Genomic DNA, 24,838 nt, shown 5'->3' with positions numbered 1-24,838 from the left:
CTGGCTAAATTTGACAGCTGACAAAAAGGTTACGTTCGTTGTAAATGATGGAAGCTCTGCTGCAACTGAATATACACAAACATAAAAGAAAAAGCATATTTTCTAAAATTCAATATAGTACTAAGCATTGAAACATTCAAAATTTGCCCTATTTTATTGAGATAGCCTCAGCAATATACAAATTTGCAAAAAAAAACAAAAAAATTATTAACTCACTGTGTATTTATTGTTATAAACTGTACATAATAAATTGTCTGTGTTTTTTCAATATAAATAACAACATATTATTATTTTCTACACTTAAGAACTTACAAAGTGTTCTTTCTATTTCGCTTCGCCTTGGCTCCTTTAAGCGCCCCCTTACGGGCCCCTTTAACTATACCTCTCAGCTGACCCACACCTTTAGCCTTTTTCCTCTTATTTAACACACCTCTCTGCAAGGGCACGTAGGCGTAAGGGTCAAATTGTTTTCCCTTTCTCTTGATGTCCCCTGAAGCTTTTTTGCTCTTATACTCGCTGCCCAAAGACACCCCGCTTTTGATTGATGCAGCTGACGAGACCGGCCTATGTATACCAACGCCGCCTGCTTTATACTTGGTTAAAGGCGCCGATGACGTACTAAATCCGCTTTTCGTGGACGAAGCCCTTTTTCGTTTCCGGTTGGCTATGAGCAAAGTTTCGGCCACGCTAGCAGCCTCGTCTTCAGTGTCTGAGCTGTCCGAATTGAAGCTGATTTTATCCTTTTTGGATTTTTTGTCATCGTCGCTGTCACTACAATTGTCATCTTTAATTATCAATCGTCCATCTGAGGTCGTTTTGAAACCCCTATTTTTCTCAGTAGGGTTTTTCTTCTGAGTTTGGACTGGAGCTTGTCCAGGCTTGGTGGCTGTGATTTTGCTCACTGTGGAAGGATCAGTAAAGTCTACAATACTTTCTGGATCTTCTTCAATCCAAGTGTTTGGCTGCTTTTTGTTTTTCTGTTGAACATTAGACTCGGTTTCATCTTCCAACTCTGAATCGCTATCAGCTAATATCTCCTCCATGGTTTTGGGCTTGGATTTTACAATGAAATCTTCCATGGTAGCTGAGTCATCCACTTCTTCGGCACTGTTCTTCTTTTCATTCTTCGATCTCTTCTTCCTATCGTTTAATTTTCGTAGGTTCTTGATTCTTTTGAGCATTACTTCATCTGTCTTAGGCACAAATTGAGTGACAATATCGGCTCCAAATTTCCTGACTAATCTATCAAGAATATCGCGGACTTTCAGTCTGAAATGTCTTTTACAATCCTCAGTCATCCCAGTTAAAGCTTTTACAACATACTCCATAGAGACTTGCACCATCAAGGTAGGTAAAGTGGTGCAATAGACTTTAATAAAACTCAAACACGAAGCCACAATTTCTCGAGTTGGACATCCGGCCAAAGCTACGATATTCTCCAAAATCAGTCTTATATTTGGCTGTCCGAGGGCTCCAGAAAAGTTATGCAAAGCCGATGCCAAAGCTAGGATGGTGCTGCACGTCATTTGTGGTGTACCGACCAAACCTGTAGACAGCATTACCACATAGTCGTTCATTTGATCGTGATCCATCAAAGTTTCTCCAATTGTATTCAAAAGATCGTAAGCGGTTTGTCGACATTTTTCGTTAATATCCTTGCAACACAACACTGCTTCAGGGATGACATTTTTGATTAGTTTACTATCACGGTCCAACTGAGGCTGAGCTTTAATCAAGTAATTGTAGCATCTAAGTCGAGCTCCTTTACTGGACGTCGCGGCAGTTTCCAGACTTTTCATCAATAAATGTTGTACAGCTTTTCTGTTGTTCTTCACAAATGTCTTGCAACCTTCCGAGTTGCCTGACACAATCTCTTCCAAAATTCTATACGCTTTTTTCTGCTCTTTGTTGTTTTTTATTTCAGGTAGAGTTTTAACGCACTGGTGGTATACTGTTCCGATACTGTCACAGTCCTGGTATGGTATTAAAGCTCTGATTAAGTCGAGAATTGATTCTTTAATAAAATGGTCTTCTGGTTCATCACTTGACGCGTTCAATCTCTCTACAGCGTTGGTGAAAAGCTCTCGGTTTAACTCTGGACGAGAAATTGTCAGATACAATTTAATTGTTTCTAAACAAGCCAATCGCTGTCCCTCCTCGTCTGACCCTATGGGTTTAGTGGTGTACAGATTGAACAAAATCGGAAGGTAATTTTTGTCGAATCTAGCCAGTTCTTTCAAGTCTTCGTCATTCTCATTCTCTTTGGCACTCTGTACTAATCTTCTTAGTGAAGCCATAACAGCCAAACGCAACTCCTTACGATCGGAAATGGCCATGCCTAGTAGTTTGGCAAGACTTTTAAATTCGCTTTTAATGTCGGTGGGATGGTTGCAGAAACACGGCAGCAAACTCCATAATTGCAAGTACAATAATTCGCTGCTGTGAGCCCCAATGCCGTTATTGGCTTGTGCTAACTGTGTGGCTCTTTGCTGACAGAATTTTGCTAAAGGAAATATTCCTTCGCGAAAGTATCGTAATGTAGAACATTTAATGTTTTCTTTCAATACCGGAAGTAGCCATGATCGATCGATGTTCAAGTCGCCGTTGTCTTTGCTAAGAGGTACAATGGATAGGACTTTTTCAGGACCCATGGAACGAATGGCCGCACCCACAGCATACTCTAATTCATTGTTGTAACTGGCAAATAAATGTGATTCAGCTTTCATAGTTGTATTGTTTATAGTCTCTGTTGAGTGACTTCTGAATGTTGCGTCACATTTGAAAGCTCCATAGACCTATGGAGCACCTTCTAAAAAGTGCCAGAGGCCTTTACAAGTGTCTTAAACCTGCCCAGGGTTATTTTAAATTGTCAGAGGCCTCTAGGACCATTTTGAATGTGCTAAACACCACTAAATGCTACTGAGAACTTTCGTGCCACAGCTCTCTAAATAATATTGCAAACCTTCTAGAAATTGCCAGTGACTTAAACCTTCCAAGAATAATTGTTTTAAATTGTTGGTTGGCAATCATTTTAACCAACGACATACTACGTTTTTTGCTGGTAATTGTGATGCAACAGACTCAGAAATCACTGAACAGACATACAAGTTACACCAAAAGAATTTTTTTGGCTACTCACCTGAACTTATAAGAGTCTCTCAGCTCTGCTAGACTTCTCAAAGTATCTTCGAACATATCGGCGCAACTTGTCCCAGCTACGTCAAACATTACGCCTATAACATGCAACACCTGATTCCAGGCTGTGTTATATTGATAGCTGAGACATAGATGAATTATATTGAAGCATTTCTCTAGTTTAGACCTGTGCTGATTGACTAGTTCTTCAGATTCACATGCCGGGCCTAAAGCGTCTTTTAAGAGAACCTGTTGAAAATCTCATTTTTGTTGTCAACACGAAAAGCAAGTTTTAATTCTCACTTACCTCTAAAGTTTGTGTGGCTCCGCTCATAATTTCACTTTTTCCGCACAACCACATTTGTGAGATTATTGTAAAGAATCTAGGCAACATCATCACAGCTAGAGACAAATCGGTGTCAGCCAAGTGCACAAAGGCTTCCCGCATTACGAGCAGCCAGGCTAAACTGGGTTGGACGTCTGCATTCCCAGGTTGGTACTCATACAATGCACTAATCAGTTTAGAGTTTAAATCGCTGGTCATCACAGATTGTTGTGCGGAAAACAAGGAGTGTAACACTTGCAGGCCACAAGCTGTTACTATAGGATAATTCAGCGTCATCAATCTCAGTATAATCTCGGCACTTTTCTTTATGTGAGACTTTGAAAAGTGCTGTATAGTTTCTTTAAGTAAGCCCAAAGTATGCAAAATGGTGGTTTGACCTGACTGTACTGAACTCAAAGCCACTTTTCCTGAAGCCCCTCCAATACAATTATCTAAAAGTCCTTCACAGAACTCTGCACATTTTTCAGCTGCTGGATTGTGATTGGCTGGAATTTTATCAAAACATGGTGATCTCACTATAGCTACTACAGCATGCTGGGCTGCCTTTCGCCATTTTGGTTTTCCGTGTATGGAAAATGGATTAAGTATAGCAGCAAACACCTGTTTAGTGACATCATGACTCCAAGCTGCTAACTCTTGAGCCCGTAATACAGTAGCAATAACACCCAAAATTGACTTTACAATTACATTATTATCACCTGAGGCAAAGTCTTTTAAAATGTGAAGCATTTTAGCTGTGACGTCATTAAAATGTTTCCTCAGTACTGCCTCAGGCACCGTTTTAACACCCATATTAAGCAAAGCCAAAACTGCAGTCACTTGATCTTCATTCTTTTCTTCCATGTTATAGATAGTATCCAAAGTTGTTAACAAAGAGCAATAATACTCAGTAGATGACTCAGTGCCACCATTTTGCTTAATAACCTCAGTTATTGCTGCAAGAATTGCCAACATTTCTTTATGCAAAGCTGAGTTAGCATGGAAAGTTTTCATAAACTTCCCAAATGACATGTTACTACACTCAGACCACTCAGAAGCAAATGATTGCATAGAACCGTAAGAGGAGCCTCCATAACTACTTTCAGATTCCATTTCATAATTTATCTCAGCTGATTCTTCAGGCTCCTTTGTTTGAGGAACTTTAAGCAGCTGTAAAGCATCATGTTTTTTTAAAGAATCAGTAGTTAAAGAACTAGGGCCAAGATTTTCTTGAAAAAATCTGGACTTTGCTTGATCTCTGTATTTGTGAATTTCAGGGTTTGAGCTTGAACTCTGCCCTTTGGGCCATCTTTTGCCTTTAGTTTGGCCTTTTAGTTTACTGCGAAATTTTCCCATTTTTCTGGTTTTGAAACAGACCTGTAATAATAGATCAAAAAAATTAAATTTACAAAAAATCAGATTGGTAATAAATACACTATTGTGTAATTAATGGATACTACTTGTGATTGCAAAAAACTTTTACTTTCTTAGTTGAATGCTTGAAATGTCCGGCTGAGCTTAAAACTTAGTGGCTGAACCCCATTAGTAAATTCCAAAGATACATTCAAAATATTATTTTAGTTTAGTACCTATCATCTATTATTTCTGGTTTTGGGCAATGTAACAGCAAAAGATGATAAAATTGAAAACCACTAAACCAATCTACTAAGAATTTGAAGGAATTTTTGCAACTTGCAGATTATTCCACAAGTTCCTATTTAGGTTACCACTTATATACCTCAAAATCAAGTAAGTAGTAACTTGCTTGGTAGTTTCTGTGCCACCATTCACAAATTAAAGTTAACTTACTAAATTTCAGAATATACAATAAACACAGAAAAAGGCAATTTTGGATTTTGATGGCTCTGCTAAACTGAAAAAATTTTTGTACAAAACTACAATTATAAATACTCCGCCTTGTCTTTGTTTAATCTTTAATTGGATTTTACAAACTTGTGACCTATAAGTAGCTTTTTTGAGCTGAGTTGACTGGGTAAGAGCCAGGTTATAACAAACAACAAACTATTGTTAGCATGTAGGAGCACCTACCCTTAATTTAATGTAATTAATATACTAAAGAAGCACACACTACTACATTTTTAGAAAACTTTTAATAATAGTCCCTGTGTGAACAACTTACCTGCTAAAGTTTTGTCTCTTTATCGTAAAAAAACTGGGCACCACAGAAGTAAATAAGCTTTTTTGTCGGTTTTAATGTTTTCCACTAATCCACTAGTAGAAAGTATTATTTATAAATATAAATGAACCCATTAAAAAGGCAAAGCAACACACAATTTACCTTTTGATTCAAAACTGCATGCTTTTATAAGGTTAGGTTTACGGAAAAACTTCTTAACACTTATGTTATGAAACTATCTTCAGATCAGTGAAGACTTTAGTTAGATGACACGTGATTATCTTCATATCAGATTAGTAGAAACCACGTGGTACGCTTGACTTGACCTTCACAGCATTTTCTATTCACGTCATCATATTCCTAACCTAAACAACTCAAAATAATATTTTTTTTTACAAAACAAAAATATATAAACAAAAAACTGTATTGTGATAGACTGTTAAGTTTACTGTACTATTACCGGCTCTTGAAATCGAATCATGGCAGCCAAAGGCTGCAAACACTTGGACGTCTACAAAGAAGACTCTTCAAATGTGGAAAATCTCCAGTGGATCCACTCAGTTTTTGTAGTTGGGGGCCCATCGGAATTTAAAGAGATGAGGTTGTGCAACACGTATTGCCGCACGTGCAGAAAACGCGGCCCTTTCATGCATGCCTGCTTAGAATGTGTTTTTTTTGGTTGTCACAAACATATCAGAGAACATATGCATGATGAGGAGCATAATTTGTCTGTAGAGTTTACTTATGGTCAGTTGCATTGCTTTAGTTGTGGTGATTATATCTATGATGCTGACTTTGAGCGAATTGCTTTTAAAAACAAAATGGAGTGTAAAATTTTTCAAAAAAGATTGTTTGAGTGTGTTTCTTGGGATCCAACTGAAGAGGAGAGACAGTTGTTATCAAGTAGAACAAAGAAGGTCTGTATAAGCCCTGAGACTACTATAGGTTTACGAGGTTTGATTAATTTAGGGTCAACATGTTACATGAATTGTATAGTCCAAGCTCTAATGCACACACCTTTATTAAGGGACTATTTTTTAACAGAGCACCACTATTGCAAATGGGTTCAAGGCGCCTGTTTAGTGTGTGCAGTCTCAAAACTGTTCCAAGAATTTTACAATGGAGATAAAGCTCCTTTAGCTTTACATGATTTACTTCATTTGACCTGGACACAGGCACCACATCTGTGTGGTTTTAAGCAACATGATGCTCATGAATTTTTTATGGCAGCACTAGATTTGTTGCATAAACACTATTCTGAAAGCATGCCCCACCAAAATAAAACAACAAACCACAACTCAGCAAACTGCACCTGTATAATTCATCAAATATTTACTGGTGGACTCCAAAGTGATGTGGTGTGCCAAAACTGCAATGGAGTCTCTACAACTACAGATCCCACATGGGATTTTGCTCTAGACCTTGGTTCAGTTACAGAAGGAGGCCGATCTCCATGCTCCTTAATGGACTGTTTGGAAAGCTTCACCAAAGCTGAACACTTGGGTAGAGAAAAAATCATGTGTGAGAATTGTGGTTCCAAACAAGAAAGCACCAAACAGTTAACTATTAAAAAACTGCCAATTGTGGCTACATTTCACTTGAAGAGATTCTCACACTCAGATGCAGGGATTAAAATAGCAACAGCCATTTCTTTTCCTAATATGATTGACATGACCCCATTTATGAGTAAAAAAACTAAGAATGATCCATTTCCTCTGGATAACAGATATTCCTTGTTTGCAGTAATTAATCATTCTGGTAATTCAGCAAATGAGGGCCATTACATTGCTTTTGTTAGGCAACATTATGAGTACTGGTACAAATGTAATGATGAGATTATAACTCCTGTCCATTTAAAAGATGTTCTGGCCTCTGAAGGTTACATATTGTTTTATCATAAGCAGGTATTAGCTTATGACTAAATTGATAATTAGCTTCTATATGATATAGTTGGATCTCAGTAGCAGTAAACTTATTCAAAAAGAAAACATATTGTATATGTTTAGATTTATTTATTAGTTTAATTGAATCAATTAGTGTCATTATTATTAGTAAGGAACACTTTTAGTGATAGTATTTTTGTAAGAAACTTTCTTGTGAATTGTAATTTGAAGGTATGTTGCAGGTAATTACAATACAATTTCAATTGCACTATTTTAATATCCAGCAACATATTGTGTGGCATTTTTTTTTAAATTCTATTTTCTTGTTATTTTGCAATTATACATGAATTATTTCTGAAAATCATTTATGTACATACAGTTTCAATATATTTAGACATATAAGTATTTATTGTAAAAAATTGGTTTGTACAAGTCAATCAGTGTTGTATATTGAATAAGACCTATAAATGTTTAGTAGTATTCGTATGTTATGGTTTATGGGCTGAACTAAAAATGTGTAGTTACATTTCTTAGTTTTACAGGAAAAAATGCTATAAGCTATTTTTTTGTCAAGATAAAAAGTCATATACACTTTTAAAATTTAGTTTTACTTTTAAGTGCTTAAGGACTGAAAATTATCAACAGTGACTGTAGATAGAAAAAGAAATATAATTAATCAAGTCATCAAGAGGGATATAATAGTTTTTTTATTGATTTAGCTCCATTCTAAAACTCAATTTACTGTAAGTCAACCACCCTGTATTCTTATTGAATTTTTGAACGCGATCCCGGTTTTCTTTATATTGGCTATGGTCACGTGGTCACATTAAAGAAATGTTTCAAAATAGTCACGTGATCACAGCATCTTAACATCCAAAGCCGTTTCTGTCATTCAATGCGTTGTTGCCACCATAACTTATGTCACAATTCCGCAATTTGATTGGTGCGACTAAAACGTAAACAAAACAAATAGGTTAGGTTGCACTTATACAAATTAATACAAAACACTAACCAGCAATATTAAATTTATAAACTGTTTCCAGTTGAATTAGCGGTAATTTGTAGGCCACTTATTTAATATAGCAATACGACGTTTAGGTACTTTTTAAAGTGGGACGATTGTAAGACGACAGCGGTAAGTTTTTTGCTAACTAGTTTGAGTGATAGTTTAGGATTTTTTTGCTTTTGCACTAACTGTGCGTTTTTTTTTCAGTTTATCTAGTTGAACATCTCTCTGTGAATCCGAGATAAACCGTTATGAATCCCTGCGTGATTCCAACTCCTCCCCAAGATATTGTCGGAGATGGGAGATGGATGTCCATGGTAAGTCTAATAGCAAATAAAACTATCAGTATGTTTTTAAAGCCATTCATTTAGTCTTATGTTTTTTTACCACCAACATAAAATCAGCAAGCATTTTGGTTTTGATATTGTTGTCACAAGTGCATGGTGAATGGAATGTATTAAGTTTTTTTTTCAAAATGTATGTTTAGTAGATAACTTTAGGTACAAATGTTTGATTAAGAGGGTAAAATGCCTATTTATATTAAAGAAAGATTTGGTTTTAATCAAATCAGGTGAATGTGTTTGCCAGCTGCTCTTAATACTTCTGACTCATTGTGCATTCAATCAAAATTCTGTTTCTAATCATTACTACATAAAGATGTATGTAGGTTTGATCTATGAGGTACATGGATGAAGCACAGCTCATAAACCCCAACCAAAAAAATAATAAATAAAACACTTAAATAATTTGTGTTAACTAGTGATTTTGCCTGGATGAGGACAATTGACCAGTCAAACACATTTCCTGATTATTAAGATGATAAAGCATTTTCAGGTGATTAATACTAACAATCTTGATTTATTTCTGCTTCTTGTTTATTGTGAATCAATTATATTTGTCTGTTAATTCTTGTATTATTTAGCACAACAGATATGTACAACAGGCAAAAACGAGCGAACCGGAAGTGGTGCTGATAGGAGACAGCATAATACAACAGCTACAGTTCAGCTCTTTGTGGACGGAGAAACTCAGCTCTTTACACTGTCTAAATTTTGGTATTGGTGGTGACAGGTTGGAAAACTGTAAAAAATACATCACAGACTATTAAAATTGTTCTTTATGTGCACAGGGTGGAGAATGTGCTGTGGCGCATCAAAAACGGCGAATTCGATTTCAACTGCAGGGTAAAAGCTGTGGTGCTCTTTGTGGGCACCAATAACACTGACTGCACCCCCCACGAGATTTTTGAAGGGATTTTAGAGATCATTAAAGAGATCAAACAGCGGCTAGGCAATGTTATTATTATGATACCAGTAAAATGATTTGAATCAAATTGTATACAAAGCGTTTTAATACTAACGTATTTGCAGACTTTATTGCCTAGAGGACAATTTCCCAATCCGTACCGAGAACGAAACGACCACGTCAACACCTTCCTGGTGGATAAATTTTCCAATGAAGCCAACAAGGACGAGGTGACGGAAAACGTGTACGTGGTGAAAATCCACGAAAACATCGTCGAAAACGACCAAACAATCAGTCATCACATTATGCACGATTATTTGCATTTAACCAATAACGGGTACACGAGAACATTTGGTAAAGTTTATGATAAGTTGTGCCAACTGCTGAAAACGGAATCTGTTAAATAGATCACGCTGTTCCATTATTGATAAGGATTAAGAAAACCTATAATGCTCATTTTACCGATCATAAAAGTTTGGTCGCGTGCTTTATTAAGTCTTTTTTGTACCTAAATTTCCTTATTTTTAAGTATATGAAGCAGCTATTATGCGAGTATTATACATGCTTGAACTATTTTTAATAAAGTATTTGTTACAAAAATATATTCTCTTTAGTTCGGGTCGATAAAGTCAGCACCCACACATTGCCCTATATAAAACGCTTTAATTACACACGCGAATACAGGATCCGATAAGTCGCCTAACCTTCCGTAATAGAGCTCCTTAAAAATGCATGAAGTAGCAGGAACCTCTACAAATGTCAGGACCATGATTTTCTATTTTCGTTTCCCTCTATTAAATTTAATAACTGTGTTTGCGGACAATAAGAGATTGTATCTTTTGGGGTTTGATATCAAAAAGTAATTACTAGAAAGCGCAAACGAAGAAATGCATTATTTTGTCTGTTTATTTGATAAATGATGTATTGTGTGTTCTCACACACTTTGCGGGTGACCTTAGCATTAAAATTGGTTCCGCATTTTTAGTTTCGGAACAAACTAGCTGAAGATTTACGCTCTGGTAAACCAAAGAGTTTTCGCGTTAAGAATGGTTTTTCTAGTTAAAATGTTTGAACTTTATTTCATTCATTACTAATAAGTGTTTTAAATGTATGTTGGAATTATTGAGACAAACCAGGGTTCCATAATATTAATTTATAGTAAAGTAACAAGTGTGTATAGTATTCAAAAGGAGCTTCTGCACTTACTCTCACACTTTCCGAGCAATTTCACGCAATGATTGTCAACGTTACACCCAGTTTACAGAAAAATGCGATATCAAATTTATTAAACCCATTATCTCTTTGTTTTTCATTTTAGACGATCCTTATCTACGAAAATGTTCTATTCCGTAGTGTTAGCTGTTTCGGCCTTAATTTTTTCCAAACTTGTTTTTGCTCACAATGGGGATAGTTTGTATTTTGATTTTTTTGACCGCGACTATAGGAATTCGAGAAGCTGGAGCGACGAGGATTTTACTGAAACGGTAATTATTCAAAATAGTTGCAGTGTTAGTCTCAAAACAAATTTTTAGAAAGTCGAAGAAGGCCCAGGTGATGAGTTTCCTCAACCCAACCAACCAAATTTCAGAACGTCCAAGTTTCTAACCAGCAGAAAAACCGCAGACGGAATCAATGCAAGAAACGACGAGTTAACCTTCCCAAATATTGAACACCTGTTTGCAACCAGTGATGTAAATGAATTCGATACGGCTGCCTCAACTACAACTTTCCACTCTAGTGAGTTGTTGATTTTGTTTGTTGCTACAGCTAAGTGTTTTTGGTATTACAGACCTAAATGACTACGTTTACAACCATCACGAACCCATCAATAAAGTAGGAAATTTAAACAAACCGAATTTTGTAACGCACAACTCTCCCGGAGTAGTGAAAATTCCTTCCTATGTGGCCTACGTAGAAAAAATTGACTTGCCTAGAAAAGAGTAATAGAAAATCAGTTATTAACTATTAACAGACTTTTTTAATCAAGACGTTTTAATTAAGGAGAACGTCTTCAACTTCCTCTACCCTAAAACCACTAGAATTGGACACAACCCGCTACCAAGAGGTGGTTTTAACCACCACCAAAAAGCAATCCACCAGAACCACACCTCGTACAGGCAGCAACAAACGTGTTGAAGAAATGTTGAAAAACTACCTCACTTCATTCATAATAAACAGGTATGGAGCGAAAAAAAAGACCACCTTTTTGAACAACAAGCACTGGAAGTATGACGAGCAAGAGAGCAAGTTCTTACTCGGTGACGCTTTATGGGAGTTAAAGAACAAAACAATCACGAAAATCAAACAGTTTTTGAGCATTTTTACGGTGGTCAAGTTTAACAACACCGAATGCAACTCAACTAATTGGTCTGGGACTTGGCAAGGCGTTTGCCTGACCAATTCTGAGTGCACCCAAGCCAAAGGGCTGGCACTTGGTGATTGCGCAAGCGGATATGGGGTTTGCTGCGTATGTGAGTACTTCCTGGTTCTCAACCTTCAAGAGTATTGTAAATGTCATGTTAGTTCGAGGTTCATGCGGAGATTCTTCCAGTAGGAACTGTAGTTATTTTAAAAGTCCTAATTACCCTGATTACTACCCGAGTAACGGTGGAGTCGTTCCTCCTACTACCACAACAATACCAACTACAGGAGCTACACCAGATCCCAGGTAAATTAGTTGTGGTATCAAAAGAACTATTGTGTTTGTTAAAAACGCAATTTTCAGGAAAACGTGGTGGCATTACAGAGGAGATTTGGCCTTATCCAGACAAAGTACCACGTCAGACACCACATCATGTGTGTACTCCGTTTACAAGACCAATTCTGATGTTCAGAGGTTTCGAATTGATTTCATCGACTTGGATGTGAGTTTTTATTTTTTTTTTTGGAAATTAATTTAACACTGCAGAACTTCCACAGTTGACCGGTCCTACTAATGGGAGTTGCGTTAGCGAGATGCTAGTGATATCCGGACAAAACACCAATGATCAAATTCCAGTTTTGTGCGGATACAATACTGGACAACATGGTAAATGTTGTCAATAAATTGCAACTTATTCTCATTTTTAGTACTGCTTTCTTTCTTAGTTTATATTGATGTTTCTGAACTAACCGGACCACTACAAATCATGGTATTATCGACCACTGGTACTCGAAAACGCTTCAAAATAAGAATTTGCCAGTACACCGATTCCTGCTTAACATCCCAAAGTAACTGCCTACAGTACTACACTGGAGTCAGTGGTGTGATCCAGAGCTTTAATTACGACCAGGCCGTCATGTTTAATAGGAGCGTTCCCGGATATTTTGTATGTACACCCATATGAGTCACGCGATCAAAAATCAAATTTCTAACATTCTGCAGAATAATTTAAACTACGCGATCTGTATTAGACGCGAGCCTGGATACTGTTCGGTGACGTTTACTAATAGTGGTACCGCAGGTCAAGTGTACCCTTTTCAGTTGGTCAACAGTTTACCCAGTTAGTACCCACAGTCCAGAGTTTTGTATGTGATTTATTAAAATTTTGAGTGTTGTAGATGGGCAATTAACGGTACCAGCTGGTCAAGCCGGAGTGGACGTATTGAACTGTCCAGACGATTACGTGATAATTGACGGTACCCGATTGTGCGGTGATCGATTTAATGACGGTTCCACCGTCCCTAATTTTTCTATGAATGCCCCAGTAGTTGGTACGTAATGCTTAGAGTTAAGCCTGGTTTATAAAACAAAATTTAAATTTAGCTGTAACTCTAAAAAAATATGGCGTTCATAAAAGAAATATTTTAAGTCTTAAATCACTGACTGCTAAACGCCAAAGTTGTCATTTGCGCTCGTTTGACATAGGTCAACTGTCAAAAATATTAAGTGACATCCGGGATTCCCACATACCCAGTGTTGTGATTTTGGAATACACAAACACAAAAATTGAAATTGGAAAAACCAAATATTACTAGGCTTCAGTTTAACCGTTTAACCGTAACCTTTAGCTGCCAGGAAAAACCTTAACCAAATATTCAAATTCAAAACACAAATCAGCTGATTGTGTCGTTGGGGACGCTTGCGCAGTAGCAAGATGATTTAACTTTAAGAGAATTTAGAATTTTAAGTAAATCCACGGTCAGGAGATACAGCTAAATTTAAGGTTAAAGTTAAATTTCATTTATGAACGTCTTCATTTAAAACCACTAGTCCTATTCTTAAAGTTAATACTAAATTTAATGCCAAATTTAAATTTTCTTTAATAATTCAGGCTTTATAAGCCATTATAAAAAAGTTAAATGATTGTTGCAGATACCAGTGCAGGTCCTATAATAGTGACAGTCAGAACTAATGGAAACGTGACAGGTCTTGGTTTCAAATTAACTTACAACCAGAACCGTTGTGCTGATACTTAAACTATTATGCTTTGTATTTATTTATTTATTTATTCACGTTTAATATACCATGTATTATAATATTTCATTTGTTCCTAATGATACTTATGTTTGTCTTCTTCCAACCATTATACTATAAACCGATCAGGAAAACGAGTTTTATAACAGTCAATGGGATAAGTATTGCTATGAATTATTTTACAGGACTATACAGGTGTGGTAAATCCAAAACCGACCATAGGAAAACCGCGTAACGGACAGAGAAACGTACATTATTGCATGCGCGGGACTAAGACAGAAAACGAAAAAAAAAACCAGGTAGGCCATATTTTCAGCGCGCTGTTGCCAAACGCCAAGTATCACTCAAATACCGTCGACAAAATAACTTGGCGTTTGGCTACAGCGCGCTGAAAATATGGCCTACTTGATATTTTTTTCGTTTTCTGTCTTAGTCCCGCGCATGCAATAATGTACGTTTCTCTGTCCGTTACGCGGTTTTCCTGTGGTCGGTTTTGGATTTACCACACCTGTATACAAATTATAGTGCAAATGGTCCAAACTCATTTCAAAACAGTTTAGAATCAATAACCCAAACCCAAACCAAATGTGATAGTTTGTCTCTTTACTAATAGAGGGGATAAGTTGACAACCGTTTTTTGCGCAATAACGTCTTACATCTGCGTCTCGTTTGCTCTCTGACGTTTAGTCAGTTTAGTGTTTTTAAATTATTTTTTCTTATTTTTTGTGTAGAAACACAGAGTGGCCAATTACTGGAATAAAATATACCTACCTAAGATCCTTGTAATTATCCACTCTGATCCATTAACCGTGTTTTAGTAAAGCACGTTGTTTCCTCATTTTTTCACAAGCAATACTTGAGTTATAAGAGAAAATAGTGTGGTTAGATAAAATTTGAGAAATTTAACCACAAAAATTGATGATCAATCACTGACTTTCTTAAAATAGAAAAAGAAAACTCAAACAAGAAAGCATTTGTTAAAAGAAGAAAAACTCAGAAACTTTGCAAATATAAGAAAAATAATAACAAGAAATATAAAAATGGTAGAGGATATAATGGTAATAGTTAGAAGATTTTGACACTTCTGACACCTGACACTGATGATAAACAAAAAGCTAGTTAAACTTCTTTTGGTCAATTCTTAGACTTTTAGTACTTTTTCTTTTTATTAATTTATTCTTTCTATAAGGTTACAAAGGACTTTTTATTTAAATGTTTTTTAAGTAAAAAATTTGCATTTGCATAAAACTCTCTCTAAAAGCAGCTTTCAGCTTACTGCTTTTTTGGCCAATCACAAACCACCAACAATGGCTGTTATTCACGGAAATACTGCACATGTAAACTCAGTGAGTTTTTCTTCTTTTGAATTTCTCTAAACTTAAATTTAATACTTTTTCTTTGACGTCACTTAGCTGTTACATGCGTAAGCGATTTACGTTCATTGTTTGCTATTTAATAAGAAACGTGACGTCACGTGAGTGTGGTTATTTTTGTGTTTCATTTGCCCTTTAAATTGCTTTCTTTGTTCGTTTACGTTGAATTTACCGAAACTATTCAAAAAAAATACTAACTAAGCTAAACCTGTCGTGTTATATTCCGGTGGATATAACATCAAAAAGCAATCGTGAACCGATATGAGACCGATAATTCAGGACTATTTAAAATAGTATGTGGGAAAACGTGCACGTTTTCTCGGTTAGTTTGACATCAAATATTTAGCTTGACAAGATACGTGGGAGGTCCACGTTCCTCTTGGATTTAGGCCTTAATTATCGTACAACCCCTAAAAGCTTAATCTTTTAAATTTGCTATATCAGGCCAGCTGATATACTAGATATTTGTTGAAAATCTAAAATTTTTTGATAAAATCATAAAAAGGTGTTAAAAAACGTGCCCTAGAGTAAAACGTTATCGCACCCCTCATACGTGAAACATCGTTCAACGAAAAGTAATAAATAGGTTAAAATTGATTTCCGTTTGTTTGATATGACGCCGTTTCTATGGCAGTTTATCAATTATACATTTATCTTTTATAGAATAGACGTTGCCAACCATGTACGTATTCAACTCCCAATCGAAATTTTCCAATGACTGTATTCACGACCGAATAGTTTTCCACTAGCGCGTTATACCTCTATGGTTTGAGGCCATCCAATACCTTTTAAGTACGTCATAATGGGGTTGTCGCTCTATCATCTAGAGCAGAAGCGCCAGTAACTCTTTGAGCCTCGACCAGGGTTGTTAATCGATTTTAGTACATACGTGACTTTCTAAATACCTACAGAAAATAAAACATGTCGAAAAGATGATATTCATCTTCACCCCGCAGTATTTAAAACGCAACCGTTGTCACATTTTGTTATTGATACGTTAATAAGTCTACATGACTTTGTTGAAAATTGTTAGTGTTCAGCAAGCGAAAATGGATTATAATTATGTGAACGGTAAAGATCCGAAAAACGCGAGTCAAATGTTTATAGAGAATGAAACTCTCCCAGTGTCCGGTGGTAAGTAAATTCATAAACTTTCAGATCTAGGTAAGTTTGAAAAAAAGTTAAAAAAAATGTCTAGTAAGCGTAAAAAAGCTTTAAAAAAATAGCAAAAAGTGCTTTCAAGCCTTTCAACATATCCGGAAGTTAATATGTACGTGCGGTACATTCTAATGATGTTTTGACTTATTTAGAGCTGAATATACTTATTTGATTACTAATTGTGCTATCAATCGCAAAGCAATCTGATAAAGGAGGTTAACTAAACTAGAAGTAAAAGTTATATTTTATAGCTTCATTGGAGTAGATTTTGACAGTTATGTGTCTTTGCATTTATAGCGTTTAGTGAAAATTTAGTGTGCTTTTGCAGAATTATTTCATTGATATGTGATAAAGCAGATAAACTAGTTTTTCCGATTGTATAATCAGTTTGACTTTAATCTTTTAATACAAAAAGCATTGCTGTCAAAGCGATGTTTCTAACAAACCGAGTTTGAAAATTAAGCCGCCATTATAACGGGTGTTCAATAATTGTTATGGTCGGGTTATAGTCTTAGATAACGTTGCAAACAATTATTATATGACAGCTGTCAATCCGCCGGCTTGATTTCAAACCATATACGTGCCAACCATACACATGCTAGAACGAACCATATACAGGTGTGGTAAATCCAAAACCGACCATAGGAAAACCGTGTAACTGACAGAGAAACGTAGATAATTGCATGCGCGGGACAAAGACAGAAAACGAACAAAATATCAAGTAGGCCATATTTTCAGCGCGCTGTTGCCAAAATCCAGCACCGTCGACAAAATTAATTTTGTTCTTGGATTATTCCATGGAAAACATTATAAATCTAGATCTCCATCTTAAATAGGAGGCCATGAAGACACAAAATTTGACATTTGATTAAAAGCTATTTCAAATATCCAAAATAAAAATCCAAGAACAAAATTAATTTTGTCGACGGTGCTGGATTTTGGCAACAGCGCGCTGAAAATATGGCCTACTTGATATTTTTTTCGTTTTCTGTCTTTGTCCCGCGCATGCAATTATCTACGTTTCTCTGTCAGTTACACGGTTTTCCTATGGTCGGTTTTAGATTTACCACACCTGTACATGCTAGAACGAGAGAACCACAGCCAACTACAACCATAACAATTATTGAACACCCCTTAGAACCGGGTTATAGTTGTTAATAAAAGGCGTATTTTGGCAAAAGTATTACCCTGAGTTTTAAGCTGTAGTAACATAGGCCATCTCGTTTTGTCAGAATGAGATAGAACGAGATAGACACTGTAAACACTGACGCCAAAATACGTAAGGATCCATGGTTAACGTCAATGTCAAAAACGATATGGCGATCAACAAAGATGGCTGCGTTTTTCTCGAAATCTTTGAAACCTCCCTTAAAACACTTACATTTTTGTCAAACACAAAAAATGTTAATAATCTGTTTCTAAGTGAAGGTAAAAATTCACAGCATCGTCGAGACGTCCGAGCAACGAAAGCGTAAAAAGCATCAATCTACCCCTAGAGCATCATCGGCACTTCGAACGAAAACACACCCCGCATCCGCAAAGCGATTCGGCTTCGGTCAATTACGTCGAAAACACCACGAAAATCAGGTCCAAATCGTTGGTAAACATTCCCAGAAGGAACAGGAGTCCCAGCAAGGACAGGGACCTGTTGGACAATATTGAGGAAAGCCCCATTTACTCTGAATATCGAAGAGGATCTTTGCAACAAGACGTTTCGGAAAAGGTAACTAGACTGCCATAGTGGCATTGAGTTTGTTTTGATGCTCCGTACAGTGAACAAAGCAAATGTCAATCAAGTTGGTCACATGACCTTTTTAGACAAAATTTTTTTATGCCCAACCAGCTTCAACTCAAATGGGGCTACGAATTGTTACGTTCACCTCTCACAATGTAATGACTAATCAAAATCTTTACTTTAATAAATAAATTAATAATTCTACTTACAATCAAGTATTCCTCGTTTAAAGCTCCAAACTGCTCATACTGGATACCATTTTTAAACTAATCAAATATGCAAATTGCAAGTACACTGTAAAACCAAACAATAAATAACAGCAAAAGGATACAATAAGAAATAATTATTAATAGAATATAAACCCATGTTCCATTAAGAACGACTTGAAGGACAACTAAATAAATGTCATTATGTTGAAACGTCACTGTCGTTTGTCAAATCAAGCGTTGCTGTCACATCTTCAATGTAGTGATAATGACTGGTTGCCTATTTCAGCCAGTTTCTCACGCACAATTTCAAAACGGCAAATATCGAAAGAAAAACGATATTATATTTTATTAACCAATTTACGTTAAACATGATTGAACTCTATTTACCTTCAATAATATCCTTACACGACCTTTACAGGGTCTCCGATAGACAAATATAGTCGGAAAAGTTAGTTTATTTACGTCGGAAGGGTCTAAAAATACGCCCCTTTATCTGTACAACATAGAATAGTAATAAACTGATTGATTTATGTGAGAACTTTTTACGGTTGCTGACGTCAAATGTGTGGCAAAAGAACTACGAAGTTAAATTATTTTAATTATTAGTCTTTGACGGGAATCATTTAGAGACACTTAAAACAATGATTATTTACGAGTATTGCGTAATGCTAAATAGGTCAAACAAGACTTCCTTTTTATAGCTTACAGTAAACTGTCAACAAATTTAAATTCTGAAAGCTATGTACACGACTAATTCACAGCCAATCTTCTTCAATATCTTCTCAATAAAGAATGCTTTTGGAGCTCGTTTGGAGGACGAGGAACATGTAACTCTGCCTGGAACTCCTTTGCCCTCACTGGTGCAAAACTTTGAGCCGGATGACGTCAGTCCTACAACGGAGACCCAACCTCCAACACCTCTTGCCGAAAAATCTCAGGTACGTTCAATATGTAGTAGGATTGTATTGATTAGGAGAAAGGATCATCACATTTAATATTTACGAATCGACCAAGAATAACGAAAATGTTTTGCGGAAAATCGGAGGAAATAATAATTGTTTTATCAAATCGATGGCTAAATGATCATTTTTGTCTAAATTATCATTTGGGTCAAGTAAATCGATCAATATCTTTAACTTTCTAAATGGATCATACAATTTTAATAGGTCTGTTCGCAGAGAGAATCTCCAATTAGTAATCAGAGAAATAGATACGTCCATTGGTCACAAGTCAGAAAACGTCATAGTCACGTGAGCATTCAACCAATGAAACTTGACATTTACTGTTTCTGAGTTGGAAACCAGTCAGGGATTGTCTCTGCGAACAGACCTAATGACACCTGATAAAACAAAATGCAAATCATTATAGACTTGCCAATAGAAAATAAATAAACTGTTACACGTGATCAATAATGACATCTGAAAATGTGACAGTTGACTCAAAGGTGGAAGGAGTGTAAAAAGTTTGTTGATTTTCAGAATTTAAATCCGGACAGTTTGTATTTTCGAGACGGTCGAAGAAAAATCGATATGGTCTTGGTGTACGAAGAAGAGGAATTGGGCGTGATGACGGAAGCTGAAGCGAAACGTCGTGACAACCGGAAAGTTTTCCAGGTTCGAATTTTCCATTTTCTTATATTTTACAAACCAACATTAATGATAAAAATACACAGGAAAACTTGGTGAAAGAAGGTTTAGAGTTGGAATTGGAACACAAGGATCTGTCTTTCGACGGTAAAACTTGGTTTCTGAAAATCCATTTACCATGGAAAACTAAAATCCGTTACGCCACTTTGATGGGCTTAAAACTACCTGTGAAACGTTTTATTACTATTTCCGTTAAAGCCTGGGTGAGAGTTATGATTTACTGCTTCAAATCTAGTTTTTTTTGACATTAGGAAAAATTACAGGACGACAAAAAAGACCAAAACAAAGGACTGACGTGGTGGCAAAAGTACCAGAAAATCTGTCGGGAATTTTTGGAGTACGACCACGAATTAATACCGAAAGAACCGTCGTTTTACGACGCTACAGAGGGTCGAGATAGGGAGGAACAGTTTAGTTTAACCACTTTTATTAATAAATAACTATATAACAACTAAAAAAATTGCAGATTTGTTGTTAAAGATCGCGCCACTAATTATTCGAGTGCACAGAGAAGCTTAATTGTTATGCAAATATTATTACGAGCCAAATTTGATGACACTGATAAGGTTTGGTTTTTATTTTTGTAAAAGTGGTTTTAACGCTTCAATCTAGTCTGTGTGATTGTGATACGAAACAAAGCAATTTCAGGTTGGAATCAGAAGACTGATAAATAATGGCACATTCATATCAGGTTTTCCACTACACGAAGGCAGATGGGAACGATCAGAAAGTGACGGAACTTTACTTCAAAGAAGGGTAATGCTATAAGCCTACATGTTCAAATTTTAGCACAGTGGGTACTTTGTGCTTTTTTTGACCAATCACAGTTAAGAATAAAATAGAAGAAAATCTTCTCTTTAAAATTCTAGTTATTGTACCTACAATGGGCAAACTTTGGTAAAATGTTCAAACGTCAGCCATTAAACCTGGTCAGGAAATATTTTGGAGACAAAATTGGACTATACTTTTGCTGGTTGGGATTCTACACCAAAATGCTCATATCACCAGCAATCGTGGGTACTTTATGCTTCATGTACGGAGTTTTGACCATGGAAGGCGAAGACAATACAGCAACGTAAGCCGGTTTACAAATCTGTGTCCGTCTCTCTTGTTTGCGTGTTTTATCTGCACCTGGTTTGTCTTTTTCTCTATGTCGTGCACCCATTTTGCAGCCGTTAAGTAAGTTGATTTGTCCTTTGTACTAGTCGAATTAAGGTTGACGATGTGATTTTGACTTTAGACACGAAATTTGCAACGCTACCGGCCCCGGAAACATCACTTTATGTCCCTTGTGCGATAAAGCCTGTACATACACTAAGCTCATAGACAGCTGCAAATTTGCTAAGCTTACCTATCTGTTCGACAATCCGGCGACCGTGTTTTTCGCCATTTTTATGAGTTTGTGGGGTAGGTATGACGTTGGGTCACTCACTATATGAAAATTAAGCTTATTTTTGTTACAGCCACCGTATTTTTGGAGCTGTGGAGACGGAAACAGAGCGTTATACAGTGGGAGTGGGATTTACAAGGAACGGAACAGGACGAAGAACCGAGACCAGGTAAAAACAACAACAATTTTCGATTATTCGTGGGTGGTACTGATTGACTGACCCTCGTCAGAATTTGAAACCAGCGTGAAAACGTTTAGAACCAACCCGGTAACTAGAGAAAAAGAACCGTATCTACCTACTTCTCAAAAGGCTTGGCGAATGGTTATAACTGGTAGTGCTGTCTTTTTTATGGTAAGCAATACATAATTTGTTAGAGTATGACACACGTTTTATAATATACAGGTGTGGTAAATCCAAAAGCGAGAAACGTAGGTAATTGCATGCGCGGGAGAAAGACAGAAAACGAAAAAAATATCAAGTAGGCCATATTTTTAGCGCGCTGTTGCCAAACGCCGTAAGTAAGTTTGTCGAGGGTATTGAATACTTACGGCGTTTGGCAACAGCGCGCTAAAAATATGGCCTACTTGATATTTTTTTCGTTTTCTGTCTTTCTCCCGCGCATGCAATTACCTACGTTTCTCTGTCCGTTACACGGTTTTCCTATGGTCGCTTTTGGATTTACCACACCTGTATAATTTTATTTATTGAGATGACTGGAAAGTTATCACAGCACTGAAAGTAGTTTGTGATTGGTCCAAAAAAAGCAGTAGCAGACCAATCATAAACGACAGAGACAACAATGTCAAATGGGATTATATTCAATTCGACTGTTGCAAAAAAAGTTTTTTATATCTTTGTCTAGAGCATTGATTTGCAATAGATTTTTTAGTGTTGTTCAATTTTATAAACGGTTATTAAGACATCCACTTACACTGGCCAGTTTGAGAACAGTTCGGTGAATGCAGGGCCTTAAATGAAATTTTTCTCTCCTTTTCTAACATGTGTTCTAAATTATCCAACTCTATTACAGATATTTGTAGTGCTGGGCGTTGTGCTAGGAACAATAATTTACCGGTTATCGTTGGTCACCATCATCTACGGCAGTCAAAATTTGTTTTTAAAAAACCACGCCAAAATCGTCACTTCCGTTAGTGCCGCTCTTATTAATCTCGTTTTCATCATGTCACTAACCAGGGTAAGTTCCCCATATTAATCAGGGTGTTCTAGTACAAAGTGTAGTAGAGAAATTAGCTCAAGTTTTGCCTTTATACACTACTGCATTAACTCATACGATGATTTTCAGGGTTACCATAAACTGGCAATTTACCTAACCAACCTGGAAAGTCCTAGAACAACCACAGAATACGAAGACTCGTACACGTTTAAAATATTTCTTTTCGAATTCATTAACTTTTACTCCTCCTTAATTTATATTGCTTTTTTCAAGGTTGGTAAAAACATGTGACCACTCAGTAAAATGGTTTTTCAACAAATTTTACCACACAGGGTAGATTTTTCGACTACCCCGGCGACACTATAACGAGAAAATCCGAATTTTTTCGAGTTAAGGGCGACATTTGCGATCCAGCCGGATGTCTCAGCGAACTTTGCATTCAACTGGCCATCATCATGATAGGAAAACAAATGTTGAACAATTTCGTGGAGATTTTCAATCCGTAATGCTTCATTTCAGTATATTTTGTAAATTTATTAATTGAATGAGTTTAGGAAATTCTATAATTGGTGGAGATACCGGACACATCGGTCCAACACTAAGGATTTGACCAGGAAACACACCAGATGGGAGGAAGATTATCATTTGCAAGATCCTGGCAGATTGGCTTTATTTGATGAATACTTAGAAATGAGTAAGTATTGTGATCACAAACTTCTCACAGTGTTGTAATTTACAACTTATCATCATTTTAGTATTGCAATACGGTTTTATCACCCTATTCGTCGCTGCTTTTCCATTGGCTCCCTTGTGCGCCCTTATCAACAATATAGCCGAAATCCGATTGGACGCTTACAAAATGGTGACGCAGGCCAGACGCCCATTGGCTGAGCGAGTGGAGGACATCGGGGCTTGGTATGGAATCCTCCGGGCCATCACCTATGCTGCTGTAGTTTCAAACGTAAACCTGTCACTTTACCGAACAAGTGCGGAAGAAAATTATGGTTTTTCAGGCTTTCGTAATTGCCTACACTAGTGATTTTATACCCAGGATGGTCTATAAGTATAAGTACTCGCAGACCGAGACCTTGGAGGGATACATTGATTCATCTTTGTCCGGTATGTTTTTTTTTGTGTGTTAAAAAAAGTGTACAGGAAGGAATTGGTTGCAGTTTTTAATACGTCACACTACCATGAAAATATGGGACCAGAAGATCGTGACATTGTACCACCTGATATTTGCCAGTATCGAGGTAATCTTTTTAGTCCTTCTAAACTCTTAATTCTCAATCAATAATTTTTTGTTTACGTAACAGGATACAGAAATGCTCCAAATGAAACCAATCCATACGGTTTAAGTCCTCAGTATTGGCACGTGTTTGCTGCTCGTTTAGCTTTTGTTGTAATTTTTGAGGTAAACTACCTGCTAAATTAAATATTATAATTTAAATCATTTAATTTTGACAGCACGTGGTGTTTGCTCTAGTGGGAATAATGCAATACGTTATTCCTGATGTACCCACTGAGGTAAATTGCTTTTGCCTCTATTCGTAACGTTCGTTAACAGTTTTTAATTTAAAGCTGAAAACCCAAATCCAAAGAGAAATGCTTCTAGCTAAAGAGGCAAAGTTTGAACATGGCCTCAACAAGACCGAATACGACTACGAGGATGTCATGAATACTATCAGGGAGAACGATTTAAGAAACAACGACTCAAAAATCGGTAAGTTTTGAGTATAAAACAGAAAAAGGAATAAAACACAAATTTTTTTCGGTAAATTTACAGGTATTAAAGGTTCATGGGCCAGAAGAATCAGTAGATTGTCGGATGGGTTGGATGCCCACGTGGAAGTAGTCAGTCGAACTAAGAAAAACTCAATAACCACTTCAACAGTGTGGGAGTGTTCATAATGTAATATAAAGTGCCTTTTTTTAAATTTATCCACTGATTTATCAATAAATAATTATTGATTGGATGAGCTTTTAAAATGTAATTAATTTTTTTATTGTTATCTCATCTATGAT

General features: G+C 36.4%; 5 protein-coding genes across 10 annotated transcripts; 4 read left to right on the top strand and 1 right to left on the bottom strand.

Annotated features, from left to right (window-relative positions):
* Positions 1-204: 204 nt before the first annotated feature.
* On the bottom strand, positions 205-5,792 carry LOC145727049 (RRP12-like protein). The gene is made up of 4 exons (XM_081976454.1): positions 5,601-5,792; positions 3,443-4,837; positions 3,140-3,384; positions 205-2,697 (listed from the first exon to the last, which is right to left on the bottom strand). Exons 2-4 carry the CDS (start codon positions 4,814-4,816, stop codon positions 309-311), a joined length of 4,008 nt encoding a protein of 1,335 aa, XP_081832580.1. The 5' UTR covers positions 4,817-4,837; positions 5,601-5,792; the 3' UTR covers positions 205-308.
* Positions 5,793-5,952: 160 nt separating this feature from the next.
* not (ubiquitin carboxyl-terminal hydrolase nonstop) lies at positions 5,953-8,179 on the top strand. The gene has a single exon (XM_081976467.1). It carries the CDS (start codon positions 6,077-6,079, stop codon positions 7,517-7,519), a length of 1,443 nt encoding a protein of 480 aa, XP_081832593.1. The 5' UTR covers positions 5,953-6,076; the 3' UTR covers positions 7,520-8,179.
* A 248-nt stretch (positions 8,180-8,427) lies between these two features.
* Positions 8,428-10,331, top strand: LOC145727074 (platelet-activating factor acetylhydrolase IB subunit beta homolog). 5 transcript variants are annotated; one of them, XM_081976497.1, is made up of 5 exons: positions 8,428-8,615; positions 8,703-8,803; positions 9,409-9,557; positions 9,616-9,799; positions 9,857-10,331. In XM_081976497.1, the coding sequence occupies exons 2-5, from the start codon at positions 8,738-8,740 to the stop codon at positions 10,136-10,138; spliced, it is 681 nt and encodes a 226-aa protein (XP_081832623.1). In that variant the 5' UTR covers positions 8,428-8,615; positions 8,703-8,737; the 3' UTR covers positions 10,139-10,331. The 5 variants fall into 5 exon arrangements, with proteins under 5 accessions (XP_081832623.1, XP_081832622.1, XP_081832621.1 ...); XM_081976496.1 differs by having other exon boundaries at positions 8,428-8,626; positions 8,694-8,803; XM_081976495.1 differs by having other exon boundaries at positions 8,429-8,615; positions 8,694-8,803.
* Positions 10,332-10,998: 667 nt separating this feature from the next.
* LOC145727054 (uncharacterized) lies at positions 10,999-14,183 on the top strand. The gene is made up of 11 exons (XM_081976462.1): positions 10,999-11,215; positions 11,264-11,468; positions 11,521-11,671; positions 11,733-12,202; positions 12,255-12,399; positions 12,457-12,595; positions 12,651-12,759; positions 12,819-13,039; positions 13,096-13,213; positions 13,272-13,424; positions 14,026-14,183. Exons 1-11 carry the CDS (start codon positions 11,069-11,071, stop codon positions 14,127-14,129), a joined length of 1,962 nt encoding a protein of 653 aa, XP_081832588.1. The 5' UTR covers positions 10,999-11,068; the 3' UTR covers positions 14,130-14,183.
* Positions 14,184-16,323: 2,140 nt separating this feature from the next.
* On the top strand, positions 16,324-24,787 carry LOC145727050 (anoctamin-4-like). 2 transcript variants are annotated; one of them, XM_081976456.1, is made up of 23 exons: positions 16,324-16,634; positions 18,101-18,381; positions 19,364-19,540; positions 20,081-20,215; positions 20,275-20,451; positions 20,512-20,657; positions 20,715-20,814; positions 20,897-21,004; positions 21,118-21,323; positions 21,489-21,655; positions 21,712-21,807; positions 21,869-21,990; positions 22,670-22,834; positions 22,943-23,086; positions 23,146-23,315; positions 23,368-23,507; positions 23,569-23,774; positions 23,827-23,932; positions 23,986-24,066; positions 24,130-24,227; positions 24,281-24,340; positions 24,395-24,536; positions 24,600-24,787. In XM_081976456.1, the coding sequence occupies exons 1-23, from the start codon at positions 16,511-16,513 to the stop codon at positions 24,722-24,724; spliced, it is 3,276 nt and encodes a 1,091-aa protein (XP_081832582.1). In that variant the 5' UTR covers positions 16,324-16,510; the 3' UTR covers positions 24,725-24,787. The 2 variants fall into 2 exon arrangements, with proteins under 2 accessions (XP_081832582.1, XP_081832581.1); XM_081976455.1 differs by having other exon boundaries at positions 20,500-20,657.
* The last annotated feature ends 51 nt before the right edge of the window (positions 24,788-24,838 follow it).

Source organism: Ips typographus, linkage group LG3, assembly GCF_016097725.1.
Source record: "Ips typographus isolate SLU linkage group LG3, UJ_Ityp_2.0, whole genome shotgun sequence".
Classification (NCBI taxonomy): Eukaryota; Metazoa; Arthropoda; class Insecta; order Coleoptera; family Curculionidae; genus Ips; species Ips typographus.
The sequence above is the reverse complement of the archived record's forward strand: the minus strand, read 5'-3'. Positions and strand labels throughout refer to the sequence as shown.

Bases quoted from the DNA above. Each gene is read 5' to 3' on its own strand.
- LOC145727054 (XM_081976462.1), top strand. From the start codon at position 11,069: ATGTTCTATTCCGTAGTGTTAGCTGTTTCGGCCTTAATTTTTTCCAAA. The intron at 11,672-11,732 runs GTAATAGAAAAT...GTTTTAATTAAG, and splicing joins ATTGACTTGCCTAGAAAAGA to GAGAACGTCTTCAACTTCCT. The intron at 12,760-12,818 runs GTAAATGTTGTC...TTTCTTTCTTAG, and splicing joins ATACAATACTGGACAACATG to TTTATATTGATGTTTCTGAA.
- LOC145727050 (XM_081976455.1), top strand. From the start codon at position 16,511: ATGACTTTGTTGAAAATTGTTAGTGTTCAGCAAGCGAAAATGGATTAT. The intron at 21,991-22,669 runs GTAAGCAATACA...ACTCTATTACAG, and splicing joins GTAGTGCTGTCTTTTTTATG to ATATTTGTAGTGCTGGGCGT. The intron at 23,087-23,145 runs GTTGGTAAAAAC...TTTACCACACAG, and splicing joins TTTATATTGCTTTTTTCAAG to GGTAGATTTTTCGACTACCC.
- LOC145727074 (XM_081976494.1), top strand. From the start codon at position 8,934: ATGGAATGTATTAAGTTTTTTTTTCAAAATGTATGTTTAGTAGATAAC. The intron at 9,558-9,615 runs GTTGGAAAACTG...TTATGTGCACAG, and splicing joins TTTGGTATTGGTGGTGACAG to GGTGGAGAATGTGCTGTGGC. The intron at 9,800-9,856 runs GTAAAATGATTT...ACGTATTTGCAG, and splicing joins ATGTTATTATTATGATACCA to ACTTTATTGCCTAGAGGACA.
- not (XM_081976467.1), top strand. From the start codon at position 6,077: ATGGCAGCCAAAGGCTGCAAACACTTGGACGTCTACAAAGAAGACTCT.
- LOC145727049 (XM_081976454.1), bottom strand. From the start codon at position 4,816: ATGGGAAAATTTCGCAGTAAACTAAAAGGCCAAACTAAAGGCAAAAGA. The intron at 3,385-3,442 runs GTAAGTGAGAAT...GATTTTCAACAG, and splicing joins GAGCCACACAAACTTTAGAG to GTTCTCTTAAAAGACGCTTT. The intron at 2,698-3,139 runs GTGAGTAGCCAA...TTTATTTGCCAG, and splicing joins AGAGACTCTTATAAGTTCAG to TTACAACAATGAATTAGAGT.